Raw genomic sequence first — 22286 nt, forward strand, 5'->3', positions numbered from 1 at the left:
TGTACAGCTGTGTGTCTGGAGCTGATTGCACATTGTACAGCTGTGTGTCTGGAGGTGATTGCACATTGTACAGCTGTGTGTCTGGAGGTGATTGCACATTGTACAGCGGTGTGTCTGGAGGTGATTGCACATTGTACAGCTGTGTGTCTGGAGGTGATTGCACATTGTATAGCGGTGTGTCTGGAGGTGATTGCACATTGTACAGCTGTGTGTCTGGAGGTGATTGCACATTGTACAGCTGTGTGTCTGGAGGTGATTGCACATTGTATAGCGGTGTGTCTGGAGGTGATTGCACATTGTATAGCTGTGTGTCTGGAGGTGATTGCACATTGTACAGCTGTGTGTCTGGAGGTGATTGCACATTGTACAGCTGTGTGTCTGGAGGTGATTGCACATTGTACAGCTGTGTGTCTGGAGGTGATTGCACATTGTACAGCTGTGTGTCTGGAGGTGATTGCACATTGTACAGCTGTGTGTGGAGGTGATTGCACATTGTATAGCGGTGTGTCTGGAGGTGATTGCACATTGTATAGCTGTGTGTCTGGAGGTGATTGCACATTGTACAGCTGTGTGTCTGGAGGTGATTGCACATTGTATAGCTGTGTGTCTGGAGGTGATTGCACATTGTATAGCTGTGTGTCTGGAGGTGATTGCACATTGTACAGCTGTGTGTCTGGAGGTGATTGCACATTGTACAGCTGTGTGTCTGGAGGTGATTGCACATTGTATAGCGGTGTGTCTGGAGGTGATAGCACATTGTACAGCTGTGTGTCTGGAGGTGATTGCACATTGTACAGCTGTGTGTCTGGAGGTGATTGCACATTGTATAGCGGTGTGTCTGGAGGTGATAGCACATTGTACAGCTGTGTGTCTGGAGGTGATTGCACATTGTACAGCTGTGTGTCTGGAGGTGATTGCACATTGTATAGCTGTGTGTCTGGAGGTGATTGCACATTGTACAGCTGTGTGTCTGGAGGTGATTGCACATTGTACAGCTGTGTGTCTGGAGGTGATTGCACATTGTACAGCTGTGTGTCTGGAGGTGATTGCACATTGTACAGCTGTGTGTCTGGAGGTGATTGCACATTGTACAGCTGTGTGTCTGGAGGTGATTGCACATTGTATAGCGGTGTGTCTGGAGGTGATTGCACATTGTATAGCTGTGTGTCTGGAGGTGATTGCACATTGTACAGCTGTGTGTCTGGAGGTGATTGCACATTGTATAGCTGTGTGTCTGGAGGTGATTGCACATTGTATAGCTGTGTGTCTGGAGGTGATTGCACATTGTATAGCTGTGTGTCTGGAGGTGATTGCACATTGTACAGCTGTGTGTCTGGAGGTGATTGCACATTGTATAGCGGTGTGTCTGGAGGTGATAGCACATTGTACAGCTGTGTGTCTGGAGGTGATTGCACATTGTACAGCTGTGTGTCTGGAGGTGATTGCACATTGTATAGCTGTGTGTCTGGAGGTGATTGCACATTGTACAGCTGTGTGTCTGGAGGTGATTGCACATTGTACAGCTGTGTGTCTGGAGGTGATTGCACATTGTATAGCTGTGTGTCTGGAGGTGATAGCACATTGTACAGCTGTGTGTCTGGAGGTGATTGCACATTGTACAGCGGTGTGTCTGGAGGTGATTGCATATTGTACAGCTGTGTGTCTGGAGGTGATTGCACATTGTACAGCTGTGTGTCTGGAGGTGATTGCACATTGTACAGCTGTGTGTCTGGAGGTGATTGCACATTGTACAGCTGTGTGTCTGGAGGTGATTGCACATTGTATAGCGGTGTGTCTGGAGGTGATAGCACATTGTACAGCTGTGTGTCTGGAGGTGATTGCACATTGTACAGCTGTGTGTCTGGAGGTGATTGCACATTGTATAGCTGTGTGTCTGGAGGTGATTGCACATTGTACAGCTGTGTGTCTGGAGGTGATTGCACATTGTACAGCTGTGTGTCTGGAGGTGATTGCACATTGTACAGCTGTGTGTCTGGAGGTGATTGCACATTGTATAGCGGTGTGTCTGGAGGTGATTGCACATTGTACAGCGGTGTGTCTGGAGGTGATTGCACATTGTATAGCGGTGTGTCTGGAGGTGATTGCACATTGTATAGCTGTGTGTCTGGAGGTGATTGCACATTGTACAGCTGTGTGTCTGGAGGTGATTGCACATTGTACAGCTGTGTGTCTGGAGGGTGTCTGCATATTGTATAGCGGTGTGTCTGGAGGCGATTGCACATTGTACAGCTGTGTGTCTGGAGGTGATTGCACATTGTACAGCTGTGTGTCTGGAGGTGATTGCACATTGTATAGCGGTGTGTCTGGAGGTGATTGCACATTGTACAGCTGTGTGTCTGGAGGTGATTGCACATTGTATAGCGGTGTGTCTGGAGGTGATTGCACATTGTATAGCGGTGTGTCTGGAGGTGATTGCACATTGTACAGCTGTGTGTCTGGAGGTGATTGCACATTGTACAGCTGTGTGTCTGGAGGTGATTGCACATTGTATAGCGGTGTATCTGGAGGTGATTGCACATTGTACAGCTGTGTGTCTGGAGGTGATTGCACATTGTATAGCGGTGTGTCTGGAGGTGATTGCACATTGTACAGCTGTGTGTCTGGAGGTGATTGCACATTGTATAGCGGTGTGTCTGGAGGTGATTGCACATTGTATAGCTGTGTGTCTGGAGGTGATTGCACATTGTACAGCTGTGTGTCTGGAGGTGATTGCACATTGTACAGCTGTGTGTCTGGAGGTGATTGCACATTGTACAGCGGTGTGTCTGGAGGTGATTGCATATTGTACAGCTGTGTGTCTGGAGGTGATTGCACATTGTACAGCTGTGTGTCTGGAGGTGATTGCACATTGTACAGCTGTGTGTCTGGAGGTGATTGCACATTGTACAGCTGTGTGTCTGGAGGTGATTGCACATTGTACAGCTGTGTGTCTGGAGGTGATTGCACATTGTATAGCGGTGTGTCTGGAGGTGATTGCACATTGTACAGCTGTGTGTCTGGAGGTGATTGCACATTGTATAGCGGTGTGTCTGGAGGTGATTGCACATTGTATAGCTGTGTGTCTGGAGGTGATTGCACATTGTACAGCTGTGTGTCTGGAGGTGATTGCACATTGTATAGCGGTGTGTCTGGAGGTGATTGCACATTGTATAGCGGTGTGTCTGGAGGTGATTGCACATTGTACAGCTGTGTGTCTGGAGGTGATTGCACATTGTATAGCTGTGTGTCTGGAGGGTGTCTGCATATTGTATAGCGGTGTGTCTGGAGGCGATTGCACATTGTACAGCTGTGTGTCTGGAGGTGATTGCACATTGTACAGCTGTGTGTCTGGAGGTGATTGCACATTGTACAGCTGTGTGTCTGGAGGTGATTGCACATTGTACAGCTGTGTGTCTGGAGGTGATTGCACATTGTACAGCTGTGTGTCTGGAGGTGATTGCACATTGTACAACTGTGTGTCTGGAGGTGATTGCACATTGTACAGCTGTGTGTCTGGAGGTGATTGCACATTGTACAGCTGTGTGTCTGGAGGTGATTGCACATTGTACAGCTGTGTGTCTGGAGGTGATTGCACATTGTATAGCGGTGTGTCTGGAGGTGATTGCACATTGTATAGCGGTGTGTCTGGAGGTGATTGCACATTGTACAGCTGTGTGTCTGGAGGTGATTGCACATTGTATAGCGGTGTGTCTGGAGGTGATTGCACATTGTACAGCTGTGTGTCTGGAGGTGATTGCACATTGTACAGCTTCCCATGTGACTGCACTCTGATTATTGGCTGCTTTCTGCACACAGACCCTCTCGCCCAATGCTTTGTGATGGTAAGCAGTGCACTCAGTAATCAGTCACCCCCCAGGCTCTACTCCATTGTTGTCTGAGGGCAGCCCTGATAGAGCAGAATATATATATGTGTGGCTCTGACTCCTGCATTGTATACAGGCATTAGCATGCAATGACAAGTGACCACCCTGCCTGCACAATCCTCCCCATACACACCCATAATGTGATCCCAATCTGTGCCGCCCGCTCCAACCTGCAGCCCCAATAATGAATACAATACAATAACATTTGTAAAGCGCTTTTCTCCCATAGGACTCAAAGCGCATAGTTGTGTCTCATGCTAGGCATACACGGTCAGATACTTGTTATCAATCGAGCCGCTGATGGCTCGATTGATAATATCCGACGTGTCCAATCACCACGGCGGATCGATCCTGCTCTTGATCCCCGCGAGCGGACAATAGAATAAAACGAGCAGCTGATAAGAAGCGCCCGAGGGGATGAGCGCAGACGAGCGGTGACGCGCCGGCATCGAGCCGCTGGCTCGATTCCGTCGCACAATTGCACCATTTATGCCCAGCATCAGATCAATACAGGATTGCAGGCTGGGTTGTGTTACAGAGGAGATAGTCAGGTGTTCATAAATGCCAGACTGAAGAGGTAGGTTTTCAGTTTAGACTTAAATGCTTCCAGGGCTGGAGCTGTCCTGATTGGGTGTGGCAGGGAGTTCTAGAGTCTAGGGGCAGCATGACAGAAGGCTCTGTCTCCAAAGGTTTTGAGTTAGACTCTGGGGGTGACCAAGGTGTTACGTCCTTTTGATCTAAGATTGTGGGGGGTGTGATGTAGTTGCAACAAGTCCTTCAGGTATCCAGGGCCCAGATTGTGCAAAGATTTGAATGTCAGTAAGCCAATCTTAAACAGAATTCTCCATTTTATAGGTAGCCAGTGGAGTGAGCACAGGGTTGGTGTTATGTGGCAATGGCGGGGTTGGCTCGTTAACAGCCTTGCGGCGGCAATCTGTACTAATTGCAGGCGGCATAAGGCTAGGTTTCCATTTGTGCGGCGGCATGCGTCTTGCGAGACGCGATGCCGGCACAGCTGTTGCCTCTCGCAGCCGAATCCCTCTAGCCGTGCTATGCGCGGCTATGGGATTCGGACAGCTACGCACAAAATTATGCTGCAGGGCCTCAGATTTTTCCTCGGCCACGAATTCGGATGGCTCTCATTGACTTCTATAGGCTGCTGAAATCCATCCGAATTCGTGGGCGGGGAATCGGCCTGGATTCGCAGCAGTGGAAACCCGGCCTCAGTCTTTCTTATGCAGGCCTGTGTAGAGGGCGTTGCAGTAGTCTAACCTTGATGTGACGAAGGCATGAACTAGGGTTGGAAGATCCTCTGAAGGAATTAGGTGTTTAATCCTTGCAATATTCCTTAGGTGAAAGGAGGAATGTTTCACAACAGCTGAGATTTGATTCCTGAAGCTTAATTTCCCACCAATCAGTACTCCCAGGCTGCGCACACAGTCTGAGTTGTTCAGGTCTGAGCTTCCTATCGTTGGGGCTCAAACCAGCTCTCAGCAGCATGTCTGACAGCAGAAATGTCCTCAAAGTGTACAGAAAAACCGTTCAGGTGTTTCTTCAAGTTCAGGAACAGATATTATTATTATTTAGTATTTATATAGCGCCAACATCTTCCGCAGCACATTACAGAGTACATAGTCATGTCACTGACTGTCCTCAGAGGAGCTCACACTCTAATCCTACCATAGTCATAGTGTAATGTCCTGCCATTTTATTATTATTATGTATTTATATAGCACTGACATCTCCTGCAGCACATTACAGAGTACATAGTCATGTCACTGACTGTCCTCAGAGGAGCTCACAATCTAATCCTACCATAGTCATAGTGTAATGTCCTACCATATTATTATTATGTATTTATATAGCACTGACATCTCCTGCAGCACATTACAGAGTACATAGTCATGTCACTGACTGTCCTCAGAGGAGCTCACACTCTAATCCTACCATAGTCATAGTGTAATGTCCTACCATATTACTATTATGTATGTATATAGCAGTGACATTTTCTGCAGCACATTACAGAGTACATAGTCATGTCACTGACTGTCCTCAGAGGAGCTCACACTCTAATCCTACCATAGTCATAGTCTAATGTCCTACCATATTATTATGTATTTATATAGCAGTGACATCTCCTGCAGCACATTACAGAGTACATAGTCATGTCACTGACTGTCCTCAGAGGAGCTCACACTCTAATCCTACCATAGTCATAGTCTAATGTCCTACCATATTATTATTATGTATTTATATAGCACTGACATCTTCTGCAGCACATTACAGAGTACATAGTCATGTCACTGACTGTCCTCAGAGGAGCTCACAATCTAATCCTACCATAGTCATAGTCTAATGTCCTACCATATTATTATTATGTATTTATATAGCACTGACATCTCCTGCAGCACATTACAGAGTACATAGTCATGTCACTGACTGTCCTCAGAGGAGCTCACAATCTAATCCTACCATAGTCATAGTGTAATGTCCTACCATATTATTATTATGTATTTATATAGCAGTGACATCTCCCGCAGCACATTACAGAGTACATAGTCATGTCACTGACTGTCCTCAGAGGAGCTCACAATCTAATCCTACCATAGTTATAGTCTAATGTCCTACCATATTATTATTATGTATTTATATAGCACTGACATCTCCTGCAGCACATTACAGAGTACATAGTCATGTCACCGACTGTCCTCAGAGGAGCTCACAATCTAATCCTACCATAGTCATATAGTCTAATGTCCTACCATATTATTATTATGTATTTATATAGCACTGACATCATCTGCAGCACATTACAGAGTACATAGTCATGTCACTGACTGTCCTCAGAGGAGCTCACAATCTAATCCTACCATAGTCATAGTCTAATGTCCTACCATATTATTATTATGTATTTATATAGCACTGACATCTCCTGCAGCACATTACAGAGTACATAGTCATGTCACTCATTGTTCTCAGAGGAGCTCACACTCTAATCCTACCATAGTCATAGTCTAATGTCCTACCATATTATTATTATTATTATTATGTACTAGCCGACCCGCGTCGTAGCATACGCCGCATCTTCTATCTCTCTATCTAATAGAGTACGTGCCTCAACCTTGAAGCAAGAAGAATAAAGGTGGGTACACACATCAGATAAAAGTCTTTGGAAAATCAAAGATCACAGACCAATTTTACCCCCTTCCATGTAGTATGAGAGCCATACTCTACACAGTCTATTCTATGGAGCTGCACTCCCCATCAGACAGAAATCTTACCCCCTTCCATGTAGTATGAGAGCCATACCTACACCGTTTATTCTATGGAGCTGCACTCCCCATCAGACAGAAATCTTACCCCCTTCCATGTAGTATGAGTGCCACACCTACACAGTCTATTCTATGGAGCTGCACTCCCCATCAGACAGAGATCTTACCCCCTTCCATGTAGTATGAGAGCCACACCTACACAGTCTATTCTATGGAGCTGAACTCCCCATCAGACAGAAATCTTTGCAAGATGCTGCACACAAAGATGCTGTACACATGCAACAGATCAGTATCTGCAAAAGATCAGTACCTACAAAATACATTCATAGTCTATATCTGCAGATCTCATACACACCTTGTTTAACGGACAATCATCTGCAGATCAGATCAACCAGGATGGGTTTTTGGATCTGCAGATGATTGTCTGATCTGCAGATGAATGTCCGTCAAACAAGGCGTGTATTATGCTGAGCATACATGGTACGTTTTCTACCGTGTAATCGAGCCGCTGGCTCGATTCCCGCTTGTCCCCGCGGGTGCCCGGATCGATTCCCGCTCGTCCCCGCGAGCACTTTCTTATTTTCCACTCGTTTCTTCTTTTGTCCTGCCCGCCGGTATCGAGCGCAGAATCGATCCGGCGGGGTATTGGGCACGTCGGAAATTATCAATCGAGCCATCAGCGGCTCGATTACATGGTAGAAAACATACCGTGTATGCCCAGCATGAGATCTGCAGATATCATAGACTATGAATGCATTTTGCAGAAACTGATTTTTTGCAGGAACAGATCTTTTGCAGATACTGATCTGTTGCATGTGTACAGCATCTTTGTGTGCAGCATCTTGCAAAAAATCGTATCTGATGGGGAGTTCAGCTCAATAGAATAGACTGTGTAGGTATGGCTCTCATACTACATGGAAGGGGGTAACATTGGTCTGTGATCTTTCATTTTCCAAATAATTTTATCTGATGTGTGTACCCACCTTTAGGCTTTCCATTAGAAAATGTATGCGTGCTCAATCACCAAGTTTAACCCTAGCAAGTCTGGCTTTCCAAATCTGGCCTAATTGGCTATTCATGAGGCAATGCTCATGCAAATATGCATTTGCTTTCGCATGCCAAACTATGCAGGGTCAAAAAACCAATGCTGCAAAGCGGTCGCCCTGCGGGAATAAGTCCATGCCACATTAGCACTATCCAGGAGAATCCTCAATGCCCCCCTTTTTATACAACCGGGGGGACCGCAGGGTCCCAGGCTCTCTCACTGCCTGGGAACCACAGCGGCACCCCGGAGGGGGAGGCTGGGTGGCGCAGCGGCTCCCCCCCCAAGTGTGGCCAGCGCCAGGGAGAGCCGTCCGCACCCACCTCCCAATATTAAAAACAGGCACTTACCTTAACGTCCATTGCGTTCTGCTACATGCGCATTAATTTTCTCATGGAAAGCATTTTTTGCAGTTGTATTCTTTGGAGGCAGGTGGTGGATGGCTTGCTCTGGTGGTGTGAGCCCTGGAGTGAGTTGTCTGCGCCTGTCCTCCCCCCCCGGAGTGCTGTATGTGAGCCAGCCCTGAGCTCTAAAGCTCGGGGTGACCCATGCTTCACTCCTTTCTCATGTGGTGCCCCCAAGTTAATGCGCATGTAGCAGAACGCAATGGACGTTAAGGTAAGTGCCTGTTTCTAATACTGGGAGGTGGGTGCAGACGGCTCTCCCGGCGCTGGCCACGCTTGGGGGGGGTCGCCTGCACCACCTAGCCTCCCCCTCCAGGGTGCCGCTGTGGTTCCCAGGCAGTGAGAAAACCTCGGTTGTATAAAAAGGGGGCATTGGGAATCCTCCCTGTGGTGCTCCTGGATAGTGCTAATGTAGCATGTAGCAGTTTCGCATCGAAAATCCCATTTTCATTTTTGGCGAATTTTCACGAAAATCGATAGAAATATTTGCGTTTTCGACCAGCATCGAAAATTCATTGTATGCGGATGCTTATGCCCTTATGCGGAAAAATGTCCACAATAATCCGCATGGAAATTCAGTCTATGCGGACGTTTATACGGAAAAATGTCCGCAATAATGCGCAAGAAACTTCTCTGAATGCGGACGCTAATGCCCTTATGCGGAAAATGTCCGCAATAATACGCAAGTAACGTGAAAATGACTGGCATTAGGCGAAAATTAACGCGAAAAAATTAGATGGAAAATTTGCCTGTCAAAACGAAATTGACGAAAATTCGGTAAAAATTTGTCGAAACAAATTTTTTCATTTTCGCTCATCACTGGCATGTAGCAGGGCGACCGCTTTGCGGTATTGGTTTTTTGACCCTGCATAGTTTGGCACGCAAAAGCAAATTTGCATGAGCATTGCCTCATGAATAGCCAATTAAGCCAGATTTGCAAAGCCAGACTTGCTAGGGTAGGCCTCTTTTCCATGGACAATTGATAGGCAGTAAAATGCCTCTCAAACTCTTACAACTGCTCACTACTGCCCGGTAACAGCTTGCTGCTGCCTGGTAACAGCTTGCTGAGCACACAGCTTAACAGTCCGTGGAAAAGAGGCCTTAAACTTGGTGTTTGAGCACGCATAAATGTTCTCATGCAAAGTACTTCTTCTTCTTGCTTGAAGGTTGAGGCACTTAGTCTATTATATATATATATAGATATAGATTTATATCACTGACATCTTCTGCAGCACATTACAGAGTACATAGTCATGTCACTCATTGTTCTCAGAGGAGCTCACTATCTAATCCTATCAGTCATATGTTTATGTATGCATCCTGTAGTGTATGTCTATAATTACTCAGTGATTGAGTTGTTGAATATGATAATTCTATATAAACAAGAAATTAGTATTTTAGTAATTTAGCAAGTATTTCATTATTGAAAGCAATAGTAGATGCCTTAAAACTGTTTAGAGAAAAAATACCATGTACTTCTATTATATATGTCTCTGTCGAGGTGGCACTTGGGAAAATCTTTACCATACCCGGGGATACTTGGGGAGAAGAGGCTTTCAACAGAGGTTCATACAAAATACTGTTGGGAAACCCTGATGGAGAGCGTGCAGGAGGTGTGATAGCTGGACTGAGGTCTGTCTGGCTCTCCGCTCATGTTTGCTAGGAGATGCCAGTGATCCCATCAGTCTGATTGCATGTAAACGTTTGTTCTTTATGTAATGGAAGGTGTGAGGGAACCGTGCAGACAATGCTATCAGCCGACATGGGGGTGAGTTGGCCCACTTGGTGGCTTGCTTGGGGGTTGGCAGGCCACTGTACACACGGATATCGGCACAGGCGGTCTTTATTGTTCACCTTAGTCAGGCTTGTGTATGGACCTTAAGGTGGCCATACATATATAGATTTGCAGCAGATTCGACCATCAGATAGATTTCTGTCAGATGCCTGTCAGGTCGAATCAGACAGGAATCTGATGTGTGCCACACACTAGGAACAGATTTCCTATAAATTTCAGAATGAAATCTATTGAAAATCGATGTAAATGCATTATTGCACCATTATGCCTAATACACACGGTACGATTTTCCGTGCGATAGATGGATCCGATTGATAAAATCCGTCGTGTCCGATATTGCTCCTTATCTTTCTGCGCTCGATTTCTCATAGCAGTGAATGGAAAAAGATAAGAAAAACGAGAATTAAGTGCAGAATCGTGCGGAAAAAAACAATCGGGTTGCAAAAACGCATGGAAAATCTTACCATGTGTACCCAGCATTCGATCTAATGCAACTCTATGGGCCAGCGATCTGCTGCCAGTAGCAGATCGACCTAGATTCCCTGTCCAGTTCGATCAAATCAATCGAAATTGGCCACAGATCGATCGATTCTATAGAATCAATCCATCGCTGAAATCGAGCAGTGTATGGGCCCCTTTAGGAGGCTGGAGAGGTGGTATCTGGGTAGAGCCGTGTCTGGCTTCATGTTTGTTATGCTGGGAATACACAATTTTTTGGGCAGATTTACTATACAATTGGTTTTTTTAATCGTTTTTCTGATAGATTTTCATTCACTTCTATGAGAAAATCAATTGAAATCAGATGGGACCTGTCAGAAATTATGCATCGAGTCGTCTATCTGCCAAAAAAACCCTCCTGGTGTATTCCCAGCATTAGGATATGTGAGTGATGTCATCAGCCTGGATTGTAGGTCAATGTTTGTTGTGTCTGATGGAAGGTTTGACTGCAGGAAAGCTGTATAGACTGGGGGAGGGGTGACCTCCTGGTGCAGTGACAATGCTGGGGCAATTAGCCTGTGAGCTGGCTTTAGGCCTGGAGCCCACTAGCGCTGTCACTGGTGATTTGTGCCTTCTGTGTAATCGCTGTTTTTAGTAACAAAATCACTCTTAAAGCAAGGATCCACGGTGGGAGAAAAAAAAATAAAAATACTAATCCACTTACCTGGGGCTTCCTCCAACCTGTGGCAGGCAGGACGTGCCCTCGACGCCGCTCCGGAGGCTCCCGGTCTTCTCCGGTGGCTCACCGACCTAGCCAGGCCGGCTTCCTGGTCGGGCTTCTCCTTGCGCTCCAACGTGCGTCTCACACGGCTGCGCTGACTTCATCAGACGTCCTACGGACTGTACTGTGCAGTACAGCCTGAAGGACGCCCTATGACGTCAGCGCGCCCGCGTGAGACGCCTGGAGCGCACAAGAGCGCGACCTGGATGCTGGACCGGGAGCCTCCTGAGTTTTTGTGCGTGAACCCTCCGTTTAAGGGCCCATTCACACTAGGGCGATTCCCAATAATCACTAAAGCGCTTTTTAAAGCGCTAGTGCTTTGTGAGCCTATGGCAGTGTTCTCACTGCCACTATTGGCGCCGATCGTGGGCATTTGCGATCAGCGCCAATTGCACATGCATTACCTGCAGCATTTTTGGAGCGATCGCAGTACAGTGCTTATAAAGCGTTGACCGTGATCGCTCTAAAATCGCGGAAGTGTTCAGTGATTTTACTGCGCTGATCGTAGTAAAATCACTCGAGCAGTTTTGTGATTTCTAGTGTGAATGGGCCCTAAGGGCTAGTTCGCACTGGGCGCTTTGCTGTTTTTTTACTGTACAGGAAAGCGATTTAGGAGTGATTGCGTTTTGTGATTCTATAACCCTGAAATGCAATCGCTCCAGAAATGCTGCATGCACCATCAGCAAATCGCTAATCACTGGCGATCGCTGCAGTGTGAACACTGCCACTGGCTTGCATCAGCAGCAGCACTTTGGTGATCAGCAAAACGCTGAAAAATTGACCCAATGTGATCTAGCCCTCAGAATGAGAGCCCAGCCCTTAGTGCCCAGTCACAGGGGATCGCAAAATGCCAGTGATTAGCGGTGACATTTTGTGGCGGCGATTTTTTTCCATAAATGTGTATTTTTTGCTATTTTTGATGGATCACAATTAGCACGTTTTTTTACATTGCAATCGCTGAAAAGCACTAGTTTGCGTTTTTATCACGGCAGTGAGATCATTGTCATATAGCCAGCGATTAGCGTAAAGCGTCGCTTATCGCCCCAGTGTGAACGGGCCTTTACAGGGTTTGATTCTTGATTGTTTTACAATTTTACAAGTTGCTTTCTACAATTCTCCATAGATCTCTGCTGAAATCCAGGGAAGTCTGGCTGCACAGTGCAGTAGAAAATCCATTTATTCCCTCAGGGCTGAAGCCCACCAGCAGCGTTTCTGAGCGCTTGTGATGTGAAAAGTAGGGCTGCTCAAATCCGAATCCAGAAGGGGCAGCGGGTTCAAGCTTACCTGTCTGACGTCTTCTTCGTCCGTCCCTGGCGCCTCCCACGACGCGCTCCACGCGGCAGTCACGTGACTACAAACACTTCCTCCTTCCGGGTTGAAGGAGGAAGTGTTTGCAATCACGTGACGCGTGTGGAGCGCATTGTGGGAGGCGCCAGGGACGGACGAAGAAGACGTCAGACAGGAAAGATTGACCCCCCAGCCCCCTCCGCACAACTTTCCTGGGAGATATCTGGATAGCAACTATCCGGGTATCTCCCGGATTCATATTTGAGCAGCCCTAGTGTAAAGCTCTTGCTAATGTAATGCTATGGGTGTGAGCCCACTGCAGCGATGTGATTTTATAAAAATCCCCCATAGCATTGCATTAGCAAGAGCTTTACACATCACTAGAGATTAGAAAAGGCTGCTGGTGGGTTTGAGCCCTTATGCTGGGAATACACGGTTCATTTTTGAGGTGATGGCTCGATAGATTATTTCCGACATGTCCAATCTCCCTTTATCCTTTCGCCGCTCGATTTCTGATAGAAGTGAATGGAAAAAGATACGAAAAAAAAAAAATAGCGGAAGATGAGAGAATCCACTGCAGAATCGAGCAGCAAAAACAATTGAGAGGAGAAACGCACATATAGTTACATAGTTACATAGTTATTTTGGTTGAAAAAAGACATACGTCCATCGAGTTCAACCAGTACAAAGTACAACTCCAGCCCGTCCCCCACATACCCCTGTTGATCCAGAGGAAGGCGAAAAAAAACCCACCAGGCATGGTCCAATTAGCCCCAAATGGGAAAAATTCCTTCCTGACTCCAGATGGCAATCAGATAAAATCCCTGGATCAACATCATTAGGCATAACCTAGTAATTGTAGCCATACACAGATCGGCAGAACCGATCTGTGTATTTGCAGCATTACACTGGAAACAGGTTTTGTTTTCTGGCGGTCCTGCCCTGTTCACACTTATAAACGCAAATCGCAACTGTTTAGCCGTTGCGATTTTGCGTTCCATTTTTTTACAATTGCGTTTTCCAATTCTTATTCTAGTGTATGAGGATCGCGACACAATTGCCAGGATGTTGAATGCAGCACGTTTGGAATCTGCAATCACAAATGCACCGCAATCGTTGCCATTAGAGTTAAAGCGGAACTGAAACCTGTTAAAAAAAAAAAGTTTGACTTCCCTGGTGCTTCTGCCAGCCTCTGCAGCCGATCTGTTCCCCCGCAGCCGCTCGGCAATGCTCCGGTCCCACGCCACGGCTCACTTTCACTTCGCGCAGTTTGAGTGCACTGCGTCTGCGTACCCTGGTCACACGCCTCCTTGTTCATGCTCCCGTCGCTGGGAGGGTACTGCACAGGCACAGTAGAGACGCTCTCGTACAGCGCCTGCGCAGGACGCTCCTGGCCCGGGAACACGTATGAGGATACGCCTGGCCAGGGCGCAGTGGAGGTTGACTTAGAAGTCGGATTCCAGTATGAGAAAAAAAGTGAGCCGCAGCGGGGGAACGGAGGATCGGCCCAGGATGGTGGAGGCACAGGTCGGTTGCAGAAGCCCCAGTTAAGTCAAACTCTTTTTTCGGGTTTCAGTTCCGCTAAGTGGACCTGAACTCTTGCACAGGGCAGAAGGAAAACAGAGAAATGCACCATGTATGTATTTAGAGAGTTTAGCCTTTCTGATTCCCCCTATATAATATTAAAAATAATAATAAGCAGATAAGCTCATTTGAAAGCACAGGCTGTAAACAATATCTCTGCTTCCATGAAAGCAGGAAGTAGACACACTGCAGATTTATTGCAGGATTTGTATCAGCTGTAACAAAGAAATGTTTTTGTTTAAAGGTTATTATGCTGTTCTGTATCTTTAACGCTAGGTACACACCATGCAATCCTCTGGCAGGTTTACCTGCCAGATTGATTATTTACATGTCTGATGTGAATTTTGATTTTCTAATGGTTTTTTTTTAGTCCTTTTTCCGATCTTAGTTTTATAGATTTTGGTTTAGTTCTATGAAAATCGATTGAAGAAACGATCGAAATTCAGATCGGCCATGTTGGAAATAATCGATCTGGCAGGTAAATCTGCCAGAAAATTGTATGGTGTGTGGCTAGCGTTAGAGCAGAGAGGACATTCCGAGTTCAGGTCTCCTGTAAGTGATGATGTCATCATCTCCCTTATGCTGTGACTCTGATAGCCTCAGCAGCCTACATCCCCCCCCCCTTCCTTAGAAACGCAATCGCAGTGCTGCAATCAGGGCTCCTTCACACTTAAGGGTGTTTTCGGCCTTCTTTCAAGCACAGGCGATTTTCAAAATCTCTCACAAAACGCTTGTGCAATGATTCCCTATGAGAAGATTCCTATCAGTGCGGTTCTTGCGCCGTGTGTTCAGCAAAGCGGTGCCTGGACCATTTTTGGGGCGATTTTGCTATAATGGAAGGTATAGGAAGAGCGATAAACGCTCACAAAATAGCTTTGGCAGGGAACACACTTAAGACTGTTTTCGTGCGCGTTTTATGTGCAGAAAAACTGAGAACTCATGTTAATCAATGGGATAATTCACACATGATATGTTTTTTGTGCGCAGAAAAAAACCTGACATTCTGCATGATGACTCCGCACATTCAGTCAGTTTTCTCTATCAATTCCATTAACTGCTGTGAAAAAAACGTACACGTTTTCCTGCATAGAAACACACTTGGTGTGCAGAAAAACGTGCGCTGAAAACTGAAAGACAAGTGTGTTCACTGCCTGAGTCAGAGGGATATGGATATTAGGGCTCGATCACACTAGGGGCGTTTTTGCCTTTTTTCCAAGCGCAGGCGATTTTGCCTCAATGGAAGGTATAGGAAGAGTGCTAAATGCTCACAAAATTGCTTTGTGCAGCGATTGCGTTTGCATTTTTTAGAATAAATACATTGTATTTATTATTTTCCAGGTCTAAGAGTTCACTTCCTGACTGGTGTCAGGGAGTGAATTAAATATATCTCTCTGCAAAACCTCTTTAAAAAAAAAAAAAAAAAAAAAAAAAGTGTAGCGTGCACACAAGCATCGGGAGGCGCTATAAAAAACGCACACAAAATCGATTTTAGATGTGAACAAAGCCTGAGGGCTCTTTCACATCTGACAACGCGTGCAGGAGCTGTTCTCCTGCATGTGTTATGGCCTGCGGCGTGACGTAGGGATGTTGCGGTACAACGCAATCAGCGGCAGACAGTAGCTATTAATTCACCCGACGGGAAACCGCCGGCTCCCTACGATTAAAAGCTCCTGGGTGCGTTGAATCGCAACGCATGGAACCGCAGTGTCGGTGTGAAAGGTAAAATGAAAGTCTTTGGACTGTAATTTTACCTCAGTTACCGTAAAGTTTCGACTTTGCATTAAAACGCAGCAAATGGGCTCTGGTGTGAAAGAACCCTCAGGTCCTGTTCACATCTGAGCGTTTTGCCGACGATTTTGGCAAAATTCTCAAGTGCTAGTGCTTTTTAAGGCGCTAGTGCCCTAAAACCCTATGGGCCCGTTCTCACTTGCGTGATTTGTGTTAATCGCTGGTGATTTTCAAATCTGCAAATTTGTATCCTGCACCATTTTCAGGTGATTTCCTGTCGATCGCGTTTAGCGCTATAGAAGCGCTAATCGTGAAAAAATTAGCAAGTGTGAATGGCGATTTTTTTTCGTGTTAATCGCCAAAGCAAAACGCCAGTGAAAAGGGCTGGCGTTTTGCAAGTGTGAATGGGGCCTTAGGGCCCATTCACTAGAGCGTTTTGCCAGCGATTTCTGCAAAATGCTTAAGCGCCATAATACCCTATGGGCCCGTTCTCACTTGGGCGATTTGTGTTAATCACCGGCAGTTAAAGCAAATCGCTAAACGCAAGTGCGTAGCCTGCACCATTTTCAGGCGATTTCCCGGCGATTGCGTTTCAGTGCTATAGAAGCGCTAATCCGATCGCTGAAAAATCGCCGCAGTGTTCAGTGATTTTTCAGAGTGAAATTGCGGAAAAATCACTCCAGCAAAGCGCTGCTGGTAATCGCTGGTGTTTTGCGCTGTTGAGTGTGAATGGGGCCTCTTGTGCTGTTCCTGGGATTGGCCGCTATAGCGATCTATGGGAAGCGCAGGAGGAACGCAGATCTCCCGCACCGGTGTTCATGCTCAGTCGCATTTGTATGCTATTGTCGGGTATGCTAAAATGTTAGAACACCGGCAGCCCCGGGTCTCTGAGGGGGAGGTCGCTGGGACGGGCTGCTGCTGCTGCTGGGTGGGATGTAGATCGCTCGCGGCTGTTCAGCTGACCGGAAGCTGTGCGGAGAGGGCTGGGAGGGGGCGGGGCGCGGCTGAGGCCGGTGATTGGCCGGGCTCCTGGGACATTGCGCTGTGATTGGCCGGAGCGCTCCTCACACATGCGGTATATAGGCGGAGGGGCGCGCTGTGTCCGGCAGAGAGACCCCGGAGGAGAGATGAGGAGGCTGTGGTCACTGTGCCGGGGGCTGCCGGGGAGGAGGAGGAGAGACCCCCGGGCCGGGCTGTGCAGCGCCGCCGCCACTGCTGAGGAGAGACAGGTAACTCCTCCCCCCCAATCACTGCTGCCTGTCCCCCCACCATGTACTCTCCCTGCCAGCAGCTGTCCCATACTGTACCCCCATCACTGGGGATACTTTGTAGGGGTGATCACTGCTGCCTGACCCCCCCCCCCCCCCCCCCACCATACTGCACCCTCCCTGCCAGCAGCTGTCCCCATACTGTACCCCCCCCCCCCTCCTCCCATCACTGCTGCTCATAGAGGGGCCCCCACTTCCTGCACCCCACTGTGTACCCTGCATTGCCCCATACTGCCCCCTAGAGGGGTCCCCCCCACCTCTGCCCCCTACTTTACCCCCAGAACTGCTGCCTGTCCCCCTACTGTACCCCCTCCTCCCATCACTACTGCTCCATACTGTACCCCTAGAGGAGTCCTTCCCACTGCCCCCCCTCTCTGCCAGCAGCTGCCCCATACTGTACCCCCAGCACTGCTGCCTGCCCCACTACTGTACCCCCTCCTCCCATCACTACTGCCCCCTAGAGGGGTCCCCCACCTCTGCTCCCTGCCTGCCAGCAGCTGCCCCCCTACTGTACCCCCAGAACTGCTGCCTGTCCCCCTACTGTACCCCCTCCTCCCATCACTACTGCTCCATACTGTACCCCTAGAGGAGTCCTTCCCACTGCCCCCCCCCCTCTCTGCCAGCAGCTGCCCCATACTGTACCCCCAGCACTGCTGCCTGCCCCACTACTGTACCCCCTCCTCCCATCCCTACTGCCCCCTAGAGGGGTCCCCCACCTCTGCTCCCTGCCTGCCAGCAGCTGCCCCCCTACTGTACCCCCAGCACTGCTGCCTGTCCCCCTACTGTACCCCTTCCTCCCATCACTACTGCCCCATACTGTACCCCCTCCCTCCAGCACTGCTCCTCATAGAGGGGCCCCCACTTCCTGCACCCCACTGTGTACCCTCCATTGCCCCATACTGCCCCCTAAAGGGGTCCACCACCTCTGCTCCCTCCCTGCCAGCAGCTGCCCCCCTACTGTACCCCCAGCACTGCTGCCTGTCCCCCTACTGTACCCCTTCCTCCCATCACTACTGCCCCATACTGTACCCCCTCCCTCCAGCACTGCTCCTCATAGAGGGGCCCCCAATTCCTGCACCCCACTGTGTACCCTCCATTGCCCCATACTGCCCCCTAAAGGGGTCCCCCCACCTCTGCTCCCTGCCTGCCAGCAGCTGCCCCCCTACTGTACCCCCAGCACTGCTGCCTGTCCCCCTACTGTACCCCCTCCTCCCATCACTACTGCTCCATACTGTACCCCTAGAGGAGTCCTTCCCACTGCCCCCCTCCCTGCCAGCAGCTGCCCCCCTACTGTACCCCCAGCACTGCTGCCTATGCCCATACTGTACCCCCTCCTCCCATCACTACTGCTCCATACTGTACCCCTAGAGGAGTCCTTCCCACTGCCCCCCCCCTCTCTGCCAGCAGCTGCCCCCTACTGTACCCTCATCACTGGGGAGGCTGTACAGGGGATACATACTGTGCAGAGGGGTACCCTCACTTCCTACTGCCCCCCTTCTGTGTACCCTGCATTGCCCTGCACAGTACCCTCTCCTCCTGCCCTATAATCCATCTGTCTGTCTCTGGAGATTCCTGGTGAGTTCCCTAGACCAGAGCAGCTCCCTAAGCAGAGGATGTATACTCACCTGCAGCTTCTCTCCTCCCCCCCCCCTTGTATTTGGGGGGCTGCTCCTGCGCAAGCTGAATCGCTCCTAAAAATGCTACATGCAGCGCGTTTGTGATTTTAGGTAAATCATCACACTGCTGTGCGAACACCTTCATAGGTTTTCGGTAGCCAAGCACTTTTCAGAGGGTTGGCGATGTGAATAGCTCTCAGAAGCGCTCTTGGTGTGCACCAGCCCTGTGATTCGGCTTCCAGAGATTGTTATAGTCATTTGGACTCTGTCTTTTGACGGCGCTGAAATTACCGTCTGAGTGCCTGCTGCGACCAAATTCCCAGCACCTTTCTTACCTGTCTTGCCCCATAGTCTTCCCAGTCCCCTCCAGTGGCATCTGTAGGTACAGGTCACTGGTGACTTGGGCGCAGGACGAGGCAAATGGCAGCTCTCCCTGCTGGCGCAAAACTCCCCTGCCGTGTTAAATAACAATGTTTCCCCCGAATTGTCTCAATTCGGAGAAGGATGTAAGTGGGGGATTGGCAACCTATTACATTACTGCTATGGGGCTCCTAGTTTTGGTGCTGAGTGCCATGCGCTGAAACCACCTGCTTCACTCCAATGTGCCACTGTCTCCTCAGAAAGATCTGTAGGCCTAGTCACAGCTACTGTGCAGGTGAGGGCTCCTCCATTGCGCACTCCTGGCTGGGAGAGGTCTGCACAGGCCTAGTTACAGGTCTATATGAGCTGCGCATGCACAGACCGCTCCTGGCCAAGTGAGTGCAGGTGGGAGCTCGCATGTACAGTAGCTACGGCGGGAGTTCCAGTTGCAGATCTTTCAGAGGGTGGGGGGGGGACACTTGGAGGACCGCGAGAAACCTGGTGTGTATTAACCTGCCTAGCGGTATGGACAGATATGTCCGTACATAAAAACATGCTGTGAACAGTATAATCGTGCATACACATCAATACTCTCCTGCACCGTATACTAGACCCTTGCTTAACACATTTTGGCAAGTTACAGAAAAAAAAAAGTTTTAAAAATAAATTGTATCACTTTTTGCACAGAAATCCTGGGAAAGTTGAACACCCGGGAGGTTAAATGGTTTCCGGGTTGGAGCTGTTCTGCCTGGGTGTGGGAAAGAGTTACAAAGTGTGGGGGCAGCATGACTGAAGGCTCTGGCTCTAAGGGTCGGTGTAGATGCCAGCGGCTGTGCACAACGTTTATCACGGAGATCCACCACGTCCCACAGTTTAATAAATGGCAGCTTACTGTTTCCCATTGATTACCAGCGTTCATGCCACAGTTGACTGAATTTTCCAATACACCCCATGTAGGTTCACAGTTCCATGTTGCTCCCACCCCAAAAAAAAGAAAATTCGTCAACAAAACGAGAAGCTGAGGACGTGTCTAATGCTGGGAATACACGGCTCGATTCTGCACCCAATCGTTTTTCTTATCGTTTATCAATTCACTTCAATGACAAATCGAGCGGCAAAACGATCGAACGGTGATCAGACCTGTGGGAAATTATCTATCTAACCATCTTATCAGCTCAGAATGGAGCTGTGTATTCCCAGCATAACACTTCCTCTGCCCAGTGGATTAACTGTATACACATCACTATGCCAACAGGGAAGTGAGCCCTACTGGCCCAGTATGAAACCTATTGTATGGCTCTCAAAGAATTACATTTTAAAATATTAGTAGCAGTAGGGTATTGTACCGTGTTAGCCATCAGTAAAAGCAAGAAGTTTTAAATCAGGATGATGCCATTTATTGGCTAACTAAAAATGAATAAAAATAAGCAAGCTTTCTGCCTTGCAGCCTTCGTCTGGCTTATATATGTTACGGCCAGAACCCGAAGTTTGGCCACTTCTAGTTCTGGCCGGCCACTTCGGGTTCTGGCCGGCCAATATGCGAAGTGGCCGCTCGGCCAATGTTAGAAATGGATTGATTCCTCTGAGGTTAATGTATCTTCTGGCCGCAGCGCAGCGGCCAAACATAGAACAAACTTAGTTCATTTAATGCAATTCAGCCGGCGGCAATGTAACAATTCAAGCCGCCGGCTTTTTCTCTGCCTCTCTCTCCTCCTCTTATGGGCAGCAGGCGGGGACATGCGTGTCCCCGGGAGTCGTTCGTCGCAGCAGGGGCAGCAGAGCGGGGAGGCTGCAGACATCGCTTCTGCCAGCACCCGCTCTGCAAGAACGGCAGGATTCCCCTGCCGCGACGAACGACTCCGGGGGGACACTCGTGTCCCCACCCGGCTGCCCATAGGAGAGAGAGGGGGGGGGGGGAAGGAGAGAGAGAGATGCAGAGAAAAAGCCGGCGGCTTGAATTGTTACATTGCCGCCGGCTGAATTGCATTAAATGAACTAAGTTGTTCTACGTTTGGCCGCTGCGCTGCGGCCAGAAGATACATTGTCAGAGGAATAATTCCATTTCTAACATAGGCCGCAGCGCAGCGGCCACTTCGCGCATTGGCCGGCCAGGACTAGAAGTGGCCAAACTTCGGGTTCTGGCCGTAACATATATAAGCCAGACGAAGGCTGCAAGGCAGAAAGCTTGCTTATTTTTATTCATTTTTGGTTAGCCAATAAATTGTATAATCCTGATTTAAAACTTCTTGATTTTAAAATATATGGCGTTTATGGCTCTCTCAGCCAAAAAAGTTTCTGACCCCTGCTCCAGAGCATGTACATACGTCGTGTGAAATCAGCTTGCATGCCCAGTATTTTAATAACCCAAATGTATTTATTGTATTTATAGTGTCAACTAATTACACCAAAATATTACGTAGCTACAACATAAAATTGTTTGGAATATCTCTGTGAAATTGTCATTTAAACCACTTGTGTGCCGGGTAATGACGTTTGGTCAGTGTTGCTCATTTGTATGCGCTGATTTTAAGGCGGTCACAAGTGGTCCAGATTTTTTTGTAAGCATACCATAATTTTTGGAGCTGTTTAATTTATAGTCTTGCTTTTTTAGTTAGTTTCAAAAGTTTTATTGAAGGTATCAGAATGTCCTATCAGTTCTTGCTTTTTTTTTTAAAAGTGAAATGAATCCTTTTCAGACCAGAGCTATACATTGCAGAACAATTCTGGCAAATGATTGTACAGTTTAGTTTGTGTGTGTGTATAGTCGGTTATTCCATGGGATCTCTGAGAAGAACATGTTGGAGCTGTCACCGTGCTGCAGTGCTGG

General features: G+C 48.1%; 1 protein-coding gene across 1 annotated transcript in view; it reads left to right on the forward strand.

The window, feature by feature from the left end:
• The first annotated feature begins 17257 nt into the window (after positions 1-17257).
• LOC137531845 (haloacid dehalogenase-like hydrolase domain-containing 5) overlaps positions 17258-22286 on the forward strand; it is a 34170-nt gene continuing 29141 nt past the window's right edge. The window contains exon 1 of the mRNA XM_068251821.1: positions 17258-17444. Coding sequence (XP_068107922.1) covers positions 17286-17444 — 159 coding nt within the window. The 5' untranslated portion in view covers positions 17258-17285. The remainder of the gene's footprint in view (positions 17445-22286) is intronic.

The sequence above is a fragment of the Hyperolius riggenbachi genome, chromosome 9 (genome assembly GCF_040937935.1).
Source record: "Hyperolius riggenbachi isolate aHypRig1 chromosome 9, aHypRig1.pri, whole genome shotgun sequence".
Classification (NCBI taxonomy): Eukaryota; Metazoa; Chordata; class Amphibia; order Anura; family Hyperoliidae; genus Hyperolius; species Hyperolius riggenbachi.